General features: G+C 40.8%; 1 protein-coding gene across 4 annotated transcripts in view; it reads right to left on the bottom strand.

Moving 5' to 3' along the window:
• Nucleotides 1-15,935, bottom strand: part of LOC148029360 (pre-mRNA-processing protein 40A-like) — a 68,174-nt gene that overhangs the window by 15,511 nt on the left and 36,728 nt on the right. For 3 of the 4 annotated variants that reach the window (XR_015692413.1, XM_087688151.1, XM_087688152.1), the window contains exons 11-26: nucleotides 14,121-14,232; nucleotides 13,940-14,004; nucleotides 13,744-13,821; nucleotides 13,537-13,623; nucleotides 13,397-13,431; nucleotides 11,332-11,437; nucleotides 11,165-11,245; nucleotides 10,988-11,080; nucleotides 10,859-10,912; nucleotides 9,136-9,252; nucleotides 8,953-9,051; nucleotides 8,538-8,585; nucleotides 8,352-8,444; nucleotides 7,882-7,989; nucleotides 7,698-7,762; nucleotides 7,499-7,601 (exon numbers count right to left, since the gene is read on the bottom strand). Coding sequence is in view for 2 of the 4 variants with exons in the window: in XM_087688151.1 (XP_087544277.1) it covers nucleotides 7,499-7,601; nucleotides 7,698-7,762; nucleotides 7,882-7,989; nucleotides 8,352-8,444; nucleotides 8,538-8,585; nucleotides 8,953-9,051; nucleotides 9,136-9,252; nucleotides 10,859-10,912; nucleotides 10,988-11,080; nucleotides 11,165-11,245; nucleotides 11,332-11,437; nucleotides 13,397-13,431; nucleotides 13,537-13,623; nucleotides 13,744-13,821; nucleotides 13,940-14,004; nucleotides 14,121-14,232 (1,344 nt within the window). In the remaining 2 variants the exon portion in view is untranslated. Of the gene's footprint in view, nucleotides 1-7,498; nucleotides 7,602-7,697; nucleotides 7,763-7,881; nucleotides 7,990-8,351; nucleotides 8,445-8,537; nucleotides 8,586-8,952; nucleotides 9,052-9,135; nucleotides 9,253-10,858; nucleotides 10,913-10,987; nucleotides 11,081-11,164; nucleotides 11,246-11,331; nucleotides 11,438-13,396; nucleotides 13,432-13,536; nucleotides 13,624-13,743; nucleotides 13,822-13,939; nucleotides 14,005-14,120; nucleotides 14,233-15,935 lie in introns of those variants that run through there. The other variant, XR_015692414.1, reaches the window with a different exon arrangement.

Below are 15,935 nucleotides of genomic sequence, written 5' to 3'. Positions count from 1 at the left end.
ATCATCATAATGCATCTAGTAGTTATCGAGCTTGCTTGGATTAATGGTGACAACCATTATTGGTCAACTCAAAATTTGTGGCTTTCATTTGTAGAGAAAGCAAAAAAAACTAAAGCATATGTTTATGCAAGAAAGGTTACAAATCAAATATGTGAAGAGACAATCAATACTCGATAGAATTTCAGCTCACAAAAGGCAAAGTGAGTAAACATCCTCCTAGGTACAGACCATTTAGCCTTTTATTTCACAAAGAAATTAGCAAGAACAAATAGGCAAATTGTTGATAATAATGTAAGGTTGTTGCATAACTGGCAACTTACAGCTCAATGTAAACCTATGCATTTTTCGGGTTGTTTTTCTAAGGCTTTTTAAAAGTGTTGTGCTATTCTGGGCTGACGAGACAACGTTGAGAAGACTGATGGCAAGTGGACTACTTCTAAATAGAAACTCAAGAAGCTATGCAACATTTTGCCACTATTACCCATGCCTAGCATAGTAAGATCCTGCATACCATTTTTTCCCTACATGCATTTGATTGATAGAATGTTCTTTGCCTTGAGAATCCCTTTATTGAAGAAGAGTTTACTAATGTTGTCAAGAGGATGTGAAATTTTATTACATTGCTTAGCATTTGATTAAAAGTTAATCAAATGTGCAAATGTGACTTTCCCATGTGAGATGCAAGCTCATTATTTCACAATGTAGAATCCACGACCCCAAAATATCACTTGGTGTCAAACGCAAAAGTTGTAATACATTACATCTTACATTTACTAAATGGTACCTAGTGTCAAATTTTGGCCTAGACCAATTTATTGGTCACTAATGTCAATGATGGCATAAGAGACTAGCCATTAACTAAATAATTAATGCCGACCTAAAGGCTAATGATAGAAGACAATTTGACCTAGCTAATTTAATTATTTGCTAGTGGAATAATTTTTCAAGACACAAAATTAATTATTGAATTAATTTTTAAAATGTATATTTTTAAAATTAAGTTAATGGGTTGGATAATACTAGAATTCAATTTAAAAAGCTGCCACCTGGCAAATCTTGCCTATGCAAGTGAACGAAACGTTTTTGGAAACCCATGAAAGTCTATTCGAACCATTGTGAGAGAGAAGAAGATTGTGAGAGAGCAACGAGATGTTGATATGATTTGTAGCCAACAAGAACCACTATAGCAAGTGACAACAGTTTAGAGGCGGCTAGGTGCAAGCGACATCATAGGGGGCAGGAGCCTTTCTAGTGGTCCTAAGCTATTGGTGACAACTTCATGGCTATTTGAGTAGTGCAACAGTAGTTTTTCAATCTTTCTCATGATGAAACTCTAAAATTTCTCTCTCTACAACATTTTCTCTCATCCTACAACCATCTCTCAAGTTATCTCAGCAAAATTCAACTATTTGAGTAATCTGAGGTGAAGATATTGAAAAATATTTGTTGTAAACCCTAATTTACAATAGAAACTAGGGTTTAACAATCACCTCGAGATGTGTGCTCAAAATTGAGGACCTAGGACTTGAATTTCAATACCTAAAATTAAAGTATTTAAAGAAAATTCAAAAGGCTAGCCAATCCATATCAAATTTGAGGCTTAATTTGTCTTTTAAGGAGCAGGACGAGGACTAATCCCCAAATCAACCAAGGGAAAAATTGGTTTGGAGACTTGCTGATCAATTTTAACAATAAGAGACACTTGGATTAGCACAGGAGATTAGAGGATCTTAGTTGTACTCCATCAATTTGTAATAAAAATTAAAGAAATACTGCGAAGGGCGTCAATTTGGGGCCAACAAGTTGTCCATTGTCCAAGATTAAAGTGGTGAAGTGTGCATTTCAATTTATATGGTTTTATTTCCTTGTTGTAACTATTGTTAAATCAAGTTATTACCACCCTCTCTGAGGAGAAAGGTTGGTTTCAAATGCAATAACTATATTACGTAAATGAAAGTCTCTTGGGATACATTATAATTGAATTTTACTTAGCACTTTGGAATGAATTGCAAGATGGTAGTTGTTTATCATAAATAAAGTTGGGCATTCAAAAGAGTTATTGCCTTGTTGGAAGCAAGGTTAGGTAAAGATGTTGCCCAAAAAGCAATTATGTGAGACATTTGGTGATTGGTGCTCGATTGCTTTGATGTCTATGGAATATAAAATCGTCACTAAAATGATAGTTGAACATTTGAACAGACTGCTTGATATGAGTTTACATCAAGTGCAATATGGTTTTATTTCCCAAAGGGGAATGTCGACAATATTGCTAATGTATATCTTGTCATTGAGAATGCTATATATACACATCAAGATGTCTTGTTGCTAAACATAGATAAAGCTTTTAACGACTCATGGGAACTTCATTTGCCCAAATAATGGCTGAATTGGATTTTTGACCTAAGCTATGACATATCATTGATTGACTTATCAAGAAAGTAATGCCTCATGCATTCTAACATCTAGATTGATTGCTTCTTGTTCTTTGGAAAAATCTGTAAGTCAAGGTTATGCTCCCAACTCTACATTGTATATTATTGCAGCTCACCCATTTCTGCACCATCTAGGTCATCTTGTGGCCTCCAATCAGCTTCATGGTTTGAAGCTTTATGATGGATCTTAGTTTCTTGCTCAAGCATAGCAAATGATTCTTTTTTTTTCAAGTACTTTAGGGGATCTCTATTGCATTAGAAAGCCAAAATCCTTCCATCTAATTGTAAAAGATGACATGCATTGTTGGTCAATTGGGACCATGACAAACATCGAGATAGATGTTTTAAGAAATTAAGAGTTAAATGTGATTACTAGAAATTATCCATTTGGATGTCGAAACACATGAAAGAAATGAGTATCCGATACAATGGTAAAATTATTCTATTCATGGAATGAATGCTAAGCTGATGTATTTGTAGCTACCACCTTCACCTTGGATTTTGAACATGCAAAAGCACTTAGGAGTCGTACAAACTCTTTGGTGCAAAGACACCGACACCTATCAAAAATCTCAAACAATAAATGATCTCTTAAACCTCTTTGCTCTCTGTCTGAAGATAATATGCTTGGAGTTATTCCTCCATGAGGATTGTAAGAGATGTGGAGCTTCTCACAAGTCCTCTCCGCACATTTTCTAGTCATATTCTCCCTCTCGAGACCATACCGAGAGATTGTCTAATTCTCTCAAGCTTTGCTTCCCTCCTCCTAGATTTGGAATGCTTTTTTTTGGATTTTCAGTGCCTTCCTATTCCCCTCTCCCAATTAGAAAAAAAACAAACCCACCTAAAAAATCTATTAAAAATGAAAAACCCCTTAGGTAATGACGACGGCGAGTCTACTCTTTAGAGTAAGAGAGAGTGAAGATTAAAGAGGGCACATTAGGGGCTGTGGGGTTTGAGGAGACTGTCCAAATGATACATAATGTGTCTAGTAGCGAAGTGTCTATTGAAACCACTAAAACGCAAGGCTAGACTAATCTTGATTATGATATCAGCAAGCCAGGACCAAAACGCAGCTCGTAGGAGCCACCAAGTTGAAAGGTAGTACCTAGAAATGAACAAAGCCAACCAAAAGTGAGGAGTATATTTATGGGACATTGAAACACATTGAGTGCATTTCAGTTTCAGGGCTGTTTAATGAGCTAATGAAGGTTTAATGTGTAATGGCCCTTTTTTAGCTTAGCATGTCTGTGTGTGCACACAGGCACATACACGCACATTGTAAGATCTCTTAGTTAGATAAGGATGTCAAAAGATGACGTACCAACGAGACAGTAGGGTTTGCGGAGGGAAACATAGAGTGAACTCGACAAACATGGAGAAGAGAAGAGAAGAGACAAGAAACTCTAATGAATGGAACGATGAAGTTTTGAATCATGGAGTTAATGTAATACAAGGGAATAAGGGTGCCATAGCACAAGGAAGATGATAAAGACAGCCACGAACCACGAACTGCAATGTCCTCCTGAAGGGATGTGAGGGTAGTGGAGAGGCTGGAGAGAAGAGGTAACAAACTGAATGAACCACCCGTAAAGAATAAGTAAGAAAGTGGCCTACAAATAGGCACATTCAATCTAGGGTGGCGCCTTTTTTTGGGGCTGCAAACCCTTAACGCAAAACGCAAAAACACAAAAATGCAAACTGCAGATGAAGGGTGAAGGGTAAAGGGTTTCTCAACACCCCCTCTCAAGCCCAAAAAGGGGAAGAAGAGAAGAGTGAGGTGGAGATAGAATGCTACATGCTGAAGAATGCTCACGCAGTAGGTGCCACTTGGGCAGTGTCCCTCGTGGGGAAATTGTTCACTTGCCCAAGTGTCCTACTACAAAGATGATGAAAACATGCAATGCAAAGGAGGAATGTCGGACTTTGTGAGGTGCTGAGAACCATAAGGATATGCCTGTACTCGACCTTGGGAGTTGGCTCCATGCTGACCAAGTGACCAAGGCAAAAAGAAGATGAGGAAGAAGATGTAGAGGATCCCTAAGATCCAAGATTTCCACCTAAAAGGTAACCTACAATAAAGAACAATAGACAAAGTGAACTAGAGAACCCGAAACTCAACCTCAAGAGAGAAGCTACTAGCTCCATGCATCCATGCGAGAAGGAATACGAAGGCCTCGTCACCAAGTCGCGGTTGAACCTCCAAGGCCCTGATCTAGGTAGATTCTCGAGATCCTGGGAATCAATAGGTGAGATGACCGCTGGAAGGAAGCCACCCCATCCAAGGGTAGAAAAAGAAGGTAAAAGGCCTCCGCCAAGGTGTGTGAAGGACTGAACGGTGGGTGGGAAACCCCTGTGAAACTATAGGAATAGGAGCCCCCTCTGAAGTCACAGTAGATGTAGACGCCCCCTCGAAGGGCAAAGAAAGATCATTCCCTTCTGAATCCCCCTCTGAGGTAGATAGGAAATCCAAAAAGTCATGGATCACGGACTTCGAAATGTCTAAGGATGAAGAAAGTACCGCTAGTCGTGCCGAGGAAGGTATCTGGGATGGTGAAAAACTCCCAAAGATGGCCTCTCGAACCTGAGTAGGCGAGGGTGAAGGGTGGGGTTCAAACTGAGCAATGAGTAGGCAACACTCGCTGCTTCTCATGGAGCGCACCAGAAAGCCGAAGAAGAGGAGTCAAGAAGCCACTGTCTCTCAAAGAAGCAGGCCAACGAGGAGACAGTATTAAACAATTAGTGTCTCTCAATGGAGCAGACTATAGAGCTGTGGGCCGTGGTAGCCACTATACCCGAAAATAGGTGGGAGAAGACTACCGTTGGCAATGCGACGATCTCCAGGAGCTCGTAGTGCCAATCAATCATCCATTTGCTCGAAAGGACTTAGTGCGCATCGGATGTGACTTAGTGCCTTGAGCATAGTACTCTGATAGCCGATGCAGAACGATCTTTGTGGCCTAGAAAGGAGAGGTGGCACAAGGAGTGCCTTGTGGAAAGCGCATATACTTCGAGGGGTGGAGAGCAAAGGTCAAAGTCGGCAAGCATCGGTGGTGTGTCCGATGATGCCACAATAGAAGCACCCACTAGTCTGGTCATCTATTGGTAAAGAAGCCATGGGTACCAATGTGCCTTGTGGAAGAAGGAAGAGGTGGAAGAGATCAACCACAAACCACGAACCGCAATGTCCGCCTCAAGGGGTGTGGGGGCAGTGTGAAGCACGAACCGCAATGTCCGCTGTAGGGTGGGAGGGCAGTGGAAGGGCTGGAAGTGAGCTACTAATGGGAGGAGGATGCTACTAGCAATAAGAGGTTGCAACCAATACAAAAAAACATGTGAGGGAAAAGAAAGACTAAAAACGCAAGCTGCAGGAGAGAGAGAGACTAAAAATGCACGAAAAACCAGCAATAGCAGTCAGCATGCTAAAATCAGCTCCGAACAGTGAGTGATAGGCTAGAAACAGGCGCCAGACTGTTGTAGATAGCAATGGCCAGCTTGGACCGCGATGTCCTCCGCGTCCGAGGTGTGGGCAGCAAGCTGAAATACCTGAAATCTGCAAAAACGAGATTATTTTCTGAATGGAGAGTAATCAGCGACAATCGCTCTGCTGTAAACAACTGCAAACTGCGGGTGGAAGGCTGGAAACAAGCGCCAAACTGTAGACGACAGCAAGAGACAACTGAGACTGCGATATCCTCTGCGAAAGGGGTGTGGGCAGCAAGCTGAAAACACCTGAAACCTACAAAAACGAGATTTTAATGCAACAAAAGAAGAAGAGAAGTGGATACCGAACCCGCCACCGGTCTTTGCCGTCACTGGAGTGGATGATCCTTGCCGTTGTTTGAGCAGATCCAGCTCTGATACCATGTCAAAAGATGACGTACCAGCGAGACAGTAGGGTTGGTGGGGAGGAACACGGAGTGAACTCGGCAAACATGGAGAAGAGAAGAGAAGAGATAAGAAACTCTGATGAATGGACGAATGAAGTTATGAATCATGGAGTGAATGTGATACAAGGGAACAAGGGTGCCGTAGCACAAAGAAGATGATGAAGACAGCCACGAATCAGGAACCGCAATGTCCTCCTGAAGGGGCGTGAGGGAGAGGCTGGAGAGGAGAGGTGACAGACTGAATGAATCAGCCGTGAGGAATGAATGAGAGAGTGGCCTATAAATAGGCACAGTCAGTCTAGGATAGCGCCCCTTTTTGGGGCTGCAAACCCTAAATGCAAAACGCACAAACACAAAAACGCAAACTACGGGTGAAGGGTGAAGGGTTTCTCAACAGAGGATGACCGAATAAAGGAATGAAAACCCGAGGAGTACAAAAGTACCACCGCCTAAAAGGAGTGTCACAGGGGGGAAAACCCCTTCCAAATAACAAGGTAATAGTTTTGCTTTTATGCTGTTCAACAGTAAATACTTGGCCTAGGCATTCTTTACACTCTGAAGAGGCACATAGTAGTTGGTTATTTTCAATAAATACTTGGCCTAAGCATACTTTACATTGTTACAAGTCCAGATGGTTTGTTATTGGTCATGGGTTTTTTCACCAGAAAACCTGGTAAAGCAAGTCCTGGAACCGCCAAAGTCTGTCACAAAGGGATTGATGCTATAAGCATGTAGAATTAAAGGTCCATGACTGAGGTGCAACTGACACCATTCTGGAGTATAACTCTCCTGCATCTGGCAAATGAGGTTATATGCTTCATGCATGGCAGCAAGTGGTTTTTGCCCTACAATGTGTCTTGTTGAAAACCATTGGACTTGCAAGTAACTTGTTTTAAGTTTTTGCTTAAGATACACTAGAGAGCTTAGCTGAAGTTGTAAAAGATGAAAATTGCCATTGAAGATGTTAAGATTGTATAATCATTTGCAGATATTATGGTCTAGAAAGGCAGCAGAACTGTACAGCAGACACCTAATTCTGCAATACGTAGTGCCTCCAAGGCCTTGCTTAAATAAAGCTTTATAGCAGCTGCTGTTTTTCAAATTATGTTGCTAATGCACTTCTTAGCACTGCCTTGAACAAACATCCACTAAAATCTAGTGCAACATCTTTCGTACCTTCTCTTCCTCGCGCTTTTTCTCCTTCTCCTTGGCTTTCTGCTGCAAGTGTGATAAATACTCTTCAAACAGCTTCTTACGAGTTGAATCATCATTCAGGGCTCTGAAATCAAATGACTCCAGTTGGATTAACCCTTCTTTCCGGTTTGTGAATTCTCTGAAACACAAACAGATCTTAATATCTTTAGATCAGAAATACCTGAAGGCTGGGGCATTTTCAAGCAGAGCTTTGCATTCCTCCCACTTTGTTGCTACTGTTACAGCCTGCATGAGACAAATAGAGCACCATCTGCATCCATCACTGATATCTAATACTTTATTTTTAAATGCAGTACATAATAAATTTAGTATACCTTCATTCTTAGATCATAAAGTCAGCGTACCTTCTCAGAATGAAGAAGCTCATTGAAATCATCAATTAATCGTTTTTTCTTCTTTGCTTCCTTCTCCTCCTTTTCTTTCGCTCTCTCCAATAAGTCATTAAATACAATCTGGAACACAACATTAGACCACATAACAGATGAAACCAGTCTCTTTATTTCCCCTTACGTAACATGCTTGCAAGCAATTCACTGAAAAAAAAACAATAAGCATTACCCTACAGAAACCTAGTAATTAAAAGCTTTGAAATAGCAAACAATTCTTTCAAGTCCCAGGCTCAATCTGTAGACATCCATGGCCATGAGAAAGGATGCCTAACAGACTGACTTTGCTCTCCTTTCACAGTATCAAGGAACATAACACCTTGCTTCTTTGATGATTTGATGACCCTTACAGCCATCCAAGACTTTTGTTTCCAGTGCCATCCATGCTACGCCACTAGATGTTACAGATATGCAGACACAAGGCTAACCTTAAGGTTTGGTTCAGCAATTGCCCCAAAGTCACCTGCTTCTGAAATGGAAACTTTGAACTTCTCAAACGTCCATGATGATGTCACATTGATCTGGTCACATGCATATACACATGCTTAAGAATGAAAAGAGGGAGCTCCATTTCAGTCTTCAAGCACATAGAATGGTTTTTTTCAAAATCATACCTTTCCTGCCCTTATTGCCTCCTTTGCACTAGTTTTATCGTCTTGATACTGCACATAAAACCACAATTGCAAGGCATTCATATATTTGCAACAGAAGAACAAATGTGAGAAGGCCAGCTCAAAATGGTGACACTTATTTGGAGTACAAACAACATGGTTCTAGACTCAACGGTAGCCACAAGACAGGATGCAGGGTGTTTTTGCAATCCATAATAATGTGAATGCAAAAGAAAACTCCACAAAATAAACACAATCATCAATCCAAGATTAAATTGAGACTTGTTTAACTTTTGCTTGCTCATTACTCAAACAATTCTTTTTTTTCTTTTCAAGGTCATGCATAGGAGTTTGGCACAAGCAACAAAATTAAGAAATTGACCAAACGATCATGGAAACATCAAGAACTGTGATCTACCTGTTTTTCCAGATCTACTAAGAAGTCATCAAAGAGATCCTTTGGAGTAGAGCCAGACAGATTCAAACAAAGATCTTGATACGCAGTATGATCTCTGACCTTTACAGTACAGACCCAAGGTTAGTTTGCAAGTTGAAACAACAGACCCATGAAACAAATATCACTCATGGCTCTGCATACCACCTTTGTGAAATATTCTTTCCAAGACGTGCGTGCAGTCAGGATGCCAGACACTCTGTGATCTGCCAATAACTGCCTAAACTGATCCCGGTTTTTCCGTTCTTTTCTCCTCTGTTGTTCCTGCATTGACTACATGTTTAAGTGGCAAAAAACAGCCAAAAGCAAGCTCATCGTGAAAGCACATAAGCAGCAGAACAAAGAGAATGCCATTAAAGGAGAACATGTACCCTATCTTTCAAGGAAATTCCATTTGACAAAAACACCATAGATTGCTGACAATACCAAATTGACTAAAGTTTCAGACAGCTGACAGTTATGGGGGTGAAACCAGGTCATATAGGAAGCAGATAAGGTCACCCAGAAACAGACAGAAACATAGTGTCGTTTAGGTGAAACAGTGTCATTTAGATAATTAACAGAACACGGGGAAATACCAAGTTTACTTCACAAAGGGTATCAATACTAATATTATGTAGTCATAGGATCTCATGGGGAAAAACTCTCCTACTAGATAAAACAAATTAGAATCAAAAAGGCACGGCTGCAATTGAGGTGCCATGAGCTAAACCAAGGACTGTGTAGGGAGTGACCTTGCTGGGTAAAGGATGTCCCCCACAAAACAAAACAGGCATGTGAATATGATGGGTGCCTCTGAATAATTTTGCAGAGTGTGGGCAGGTGCCAAAGTTGGGGCCAAGACTGTCACAGTGGTACAGTGTTGCTACACAAACGCCTATAAGTAAACATAAACATCGTACACAAGTTTCTGAGAGGGAAAAGAAAAAGGTAATATATGCTTAATACTTGGAAAAAAACCATTTCAGTTTCATTTTGAGAAAAGCAAAATCCAACATTTTTTCTTGAAAGTTCACTTTAATTTTGTTTGACAAACTAGAGGCCTTCTTGCAGCTTCCAAAAAGGTCACCCTTCAGATTACTGCTCTCCACTAATTGTACTTCATTATGTAGTGTTAAAAACTGTATGCGTGTGCCTTGATGAAGCTTAGATATGTAATACTTCAGGAAACATTTTCTCATCCAGGTGGGGATACATTCTCTCAGGAGCCAGTGAAGTGACAGAAATCCAACAATGTAATTGGACGAGAGAGAGAGAGAGCACTCAACAATGTCCTACCGCCACGAAGCCTCTTCTTCTATTGGGGTAGGTTTGAGCTTTCCTGCAGGCCTTTTTTACTACATTAGAAAAGTTTACTGAGCTTAGATCTCAATGAGTGGAGCAGCGTAGGGAACCAGAATTATTTTCTCACCTTGCCTTATCTTCCCAACCTCTGCATGAAAGGATTTCCCAAATCTCAGTGACATCAAATCCCGAAAGGAGGCCACTTAAGCAGCCACTATACTGGCCCCCTTACCCTAGTTGCTGTATGATATTTAAAAACACTCACATCTCAGTGAACTGCAACATGCTGGCATTTCTTGTCAAGAGAAAAGTGCTTGAATTTCAGCCCCTTGATGAATTTTCAGCAATGAAAGACCTTTCTCTTTTCAAACTAATGCAACAAAGTGCTCATTTTGACAGCTAATGAATTTGCAAACCTGAGAGTAAAACAACTGGAGGAGGACAAGAACAACAGCAATTAACACATCAAGCAATTCATCATGCCTTGCCATGCTAAAAAACAGTGCTGCTTGGTCTGAACAACATTGATCACCTACTTCATCTCACTAAACAGAAAATAAGATATAAAACATCAAAGTGAAATAACCTTCAAAATCCTCCTTTGTTCATCTTCCTCCTTCTCAAGCTCGCGCATAAATTCCTGCAGGGATGACAGCATATCAACCTTGTACTCCCTCGAATCCAATAACTTACTCTAAGCCACATCATTAACTACCTGAAATCCCTCTAGTCGATCTATTTTATCAAGGCGGGAACATCTTTCGTCATCTTCAAGCCTATCCACCACTTTCCTCCATTGCGTATTTACCTATGGGCAAAACATGAACATGAAAAACAATGAGCTCGCCATGAAAAGAACAGTATTCCAAGACCCAGAATAGTGAACACAAACCTTTATAAAGTCGCAAGTTTCTAGAAATGCCCTGTATTCAACCAAATACTTTTTCCTGTCTTCACGTGCTTTCTCTTGTTCCTGAAAATGACAGCATAGTGTTTGAAGATCTCATGAACAAACCTTGTGAATAGGGACTCCAAGGATAAAAGCTTCAAGCAGAAAACCTTTTTCTCCAGATCAAAAAGAAAATCTTCAAAAAGCTCCTCACGTTCACGATCTTTCTCAACAGCAAGAAACCTTGGGTCGTCTTCAAAGAAAGCAGAAGCCTTACTGTTTAATTAGCAGCAAGCACCATGTGGCCAGTGAGTCAAACATGAATCATGTAATCATGGAGAGCACATACTTCTCACAACATGGTTTTGACCAGAGTGTTTCATGCATCTTACAAATAAAACTTCTTATTACCAGGCATGAAACCTACAAGCACCATGTGCCCAGTGAGTCAAATATGAATCATGTAATTATGGGCAGCACATACTTCTCACAACATGGTTTTGAGCAGAGTGTTTCTTTCATGCATCTTACAAATAAAACTTCTTATTACCAGGTATGACACCTACAGAACAATATCAAATCAATCCATCTACAACACCAAATCATAAGCATGCAGATGCTGCATCCGCCCTGACAAGAAAGGAAAAGGATGGTCAGATCTGACACAGCACAAAAACCGCCGGTGGAAACAGCTCAGGATCTGCACAGGGGTGCTTTGTACAATGAGATGCAAAGAGTAATGCTACATAATGAGAATGCACATGTAGTAGGTGCCACTTGGACAATGTCTCCCCTACTGCTCTGCTTTTCTCCTCCTCTGCATGAGCTGCCTGCCTTCCCTTGCTGCTATTTCACCATTCTACCCCTCTGCTGCTCATGCTTTCTTACCCCTCCCCCCTTTTCCCAGGACAGTCGGTTACCTGCTGCTCATTTTGGCAGCCTCCCACCTTATCCTCAACTTTCTTGCTCCCCCTTCACCATCTCTTCTAACCCCTGCCAACAAACCACATCTCTCATTAACCACCCCTGCACTCACCTTCTTGCTGCTCTCAGGCGGCACCTGTCTCATCCTCCCCAGCTTTTCCTCCTTCGCCACCTCTTCTAGCCCACTGCCAGCCCTCATCCAGCCCATCATTCATTGACCATCCCTCAGCTCACCTTCTTGTTGCTTTTCTGGCAGCCTATCTGGTCAGTTTTACCTTCCATGACCCCTCTTAAGAGTTCCAAGGTAGCAGTTGGGAAAGCTAACCTTCACCAAAAGTCTAGGTGCCTATATATGGGCAAAAATTAGGACACCAAATAAGAATTTCCCAAACGGAATAGTTTTCTATTAAAGGACCAAAAGACAAATAAAGACTGTATGTAGAAAATAATTGCCTAAGGGCAGAGCTCCTCATGTTGATTGGGCTCACAAGTATGACCATAACACTGACAAGAAGTGCCCCTTCAAGCAACTAATCTGTTCAGGAGGATGGCAGCTTGATTTTGGATGGAGAACAATAAAGCCAGCCTTTCCAGACCTACCCTGCTTGTGGAAGATCAAGGTGGTAGGGTTGAGAGGAACAACCTAGCAGTTGCACCATCACATGCTTGGCAGGAGATTCAGAGGTGAACCAGTGACAACTCTTGATTTGAGAGGGCCAAGCCCTAGACAACCTGGATTAGGACTCAGTGCAGCGGAGCACTGGCTGGCATCCTCAGCCTGTCAGTGAGTTTCTTTTACAAGGACCGGTAAAAATGCTTTTAGATGCAGACCAATGATGATGAGGCCCCCACCAACCTCATAATATTCATGTCCAGGGTGTACGACACAACAAAATACTATGAATTGCCAGCTGTAAGCACAAAAAATGTTGCTTAAATCAATTACACATTGTCTTGAAATGGGGTTGAATGGTGCTGAGGATGGACTGAAATGGAGGAATAAGATGCAGGAATGTGCTGAAAATCAAGATGTTGGTGAGAATCTAATGAGGAAGTAAGTTCAAAGATAGCTTAAAGCTTGCACCAAGTCAAGGACGACTGCATATAGGTCACCAAAAAAAACATGTACCTTAATGCTTTAAAGAGTGCAAAAGGACTCGTATCCCCCAAAAACAAATGAAGTAGATGTTACGCTTTGAAGCACGTGATCTAAGAAGTAAAGCAATATGATGTAAAGACATAACACAAGTACTGCCACAACTCACAAAAATAATAGATAGAGAAAGAGACAAGATTATGGAGAGAGTTAACCTCCATCTCATCGTTGAGTTCAGCTTTTCACACTCCTGCATATAAATAAGCATAACAAACTGTAAATACTACATCTCTTCTGGAAGTGCTCTTTTTCTTTCTGACTTGGTTAATATAAGATCATACTACAGTTAATATACCTCTAGCATCAATACAAACTCCTCTCTTGCTTTCTTCTGTTTGAGTCGCTTCTCTTCTGCTTCCTGCTTTCTTTTTTGGGCCAAATACTGCAACAAGCTCTTTAAGGTTAGAATACATTCCCAGTAGCATGTAAGCACCTCATGAAATGTCAACCCAAAGAAGCTGTAAGGTACAAATATGATGACGCACAGCAATAACACACTTACCTCATTGAAAGCCTGTTTTCGCTCTCCTAAGGTTTTTAGAGCCCCATAACGCTTATCGTTGATAATGAAACGCATCGCCTGCTCCAAATATGCCAAAAGTAACACACAATCTTGGCTAAGGTAATATAACTTTGAGCACCCAAAACATTTAGTGCTTTAGTTCTGGAAATCCATTATCCTTCAAACTTCACAAAACCTGATCCCATGACCAATCTGATTCCACATGCACTGCTTCAAGTAGCTCTTTAAAAGCATTTTTTGCTTCCTGGAGACACATGAGATTAAGGGGAAGAATCAGTAACTACAGGTAAGTGGTTTTACATAATTCAGCTTGCACACAAATATTAAAAGAACTCGAGAGTTCTGATCTGAACTACTTGCCATTTTACTTGCATAGGTTGGTACTTCTTCAGCAACTGCCACAGACTTGTCATCTGATTGTGGAGCTACATTAACCTGTCCTGCTGATGCCATTGTTTTCTTTGCCTCCTTCAAAATCAACAAGTAACTCTTAAGCTTCTGCAGTCATAGATTCATCTTGCTTGTCTAAAGCCAATGATTTACAGTATTTAAAGTTTTACATGGTATGGATGGTCCATGCATATCTAAAGCAAAGTTCAGATTGTAAACAGCTATGCAATGCACTGAATGTATGTAAAAACCTGTGCAAAGCACTTGTGGCTGGCACTGACTTTACAGGACCCCAGCAAGCTTGAGATGAATCACAATTTCAGGTAGTACTCAAGGCTACACCTCAGCCATCCGTACAATCTAGGTTGCATGAAGTTTTGTAGGGGCCAAGTGTGCTTGAGAACAAGAAACTTTGACCATTCAAAACTTTTGAAATACAGCAAGTCCAACAGATCATGCATACCCCATTGTTGAGCTGTGAACACAATAGTGTGTTGACAGCCCCTCTCATTACAGAAAATAGGATTGAAAATATTTAAGAGGCATAATTGAAATACAAAAACAAATTCGGAATCCTGAAGCTGATTAACGTGAAATCAGATTGATACTCCTTGAATATGATGCAAAACTGTTAGTACTTTGATAGCAGAAAGAGCTATCATTCCCTTTTTTTAATTCAGAAGTTGGGTGCAAGGCCCAACAACAGTAACAATCATATTCACAACTATCATACTCATAGTCATAGTCCTATGATGATCTAATTAACTGTAAGGCACACCAAGGGTGCTAGCCCTTGCACATGTAATAAAATTATTAATTAAATAGACAAATAATGAATATATATTAAACCATCCAACCAACTAATTAAAGAAAAAGGGGCACACTGCATGGATCTGGGGGCGCCATCACTACTGTGTTGGATCTGAAGCAATCTCCCAATAACAAGCAGGAACCATGGGCAGCAAAAACTGAAGAGAAAAGGACCCATTAAAGCTTGATATGGGAGAGTACAGTGATGGGTTTTATGGGCTGAAATAAAGCAGGTCACTAAAGGTTAAGTGTTTGTGGAAAACCAAGCACTGAAATTATGGCCAATGACAGCATAAATTAAATGTTTATTCTCCAAAGAATGTAAGACAGATTCAAGCATAGCTATCAAAGCCATGTGTGCCTTACATACTCCAGCCTGGGGGATGCCCAAGAGTCTTCCAGAATCTAGACATGTTAAGGACCAAGAACCATTATAAAAGATGTAGCAATTGTTTTTCCTCCAAAAGGTGGCTCTAAACATCTTCATAGTTTTTACAGACCCATATTTTAATTGGTTTGAGGTACACTATATCAAATGTGAGTATTCTTGCCAATCTCTAGATGGCATGGTGGCAGTGAGGATACCCTTCCCTATAAAACTCCTACTGCATGGCTACAATATGCTTGCAAACAGCAACTTGTTCACTACAATGGCTATTCTCTAGCAATGTGCTCGCCAAATCCGAGGCCAGTCTTTGGATCAAACCCATCCTTGGCTTCTGTCTCTTTTGTGGTGCTTCTTCCACATTCTTAGGTGCACCTGCTACCAATGTGTCGATGTTTTGTAGACCACTGAAGGCTGCCATCAGCTGCTCATGCACGTGGCAGATGTCTTTTAGTTCCTTGCTCAAAACACTAGACTTTTCTGTGGTGGCCTTTGTTCTTTTTATTTGTTTTTATGCATGATTGGTTTGAGGTGCACTATATCAATTGTGTATACCCTAGTTTTGAAATCTGGGTGGTAAGAGACA

Source organism: Lygodium microphyllum, chromosome 11, assembly GCF_053477565.2.
Source record: "Lygodium microphyllum isolate KBCC chromosome 11, Lygodium_microphyllum_v1.1.10, whole genome shotgun sequence".
NCBI classification, from domain to species: Eukaryota; Viridiplantae; Streptophyta; class Polypodiopsida; order Schizaeales; family Lygodiaceae; genus Lygodium; species Lygodium microphyllum.
Note: the sequence above shows the minus strand (reverse complement) of the source record. Positions and strands in the feature narration are given on the sequence as shown.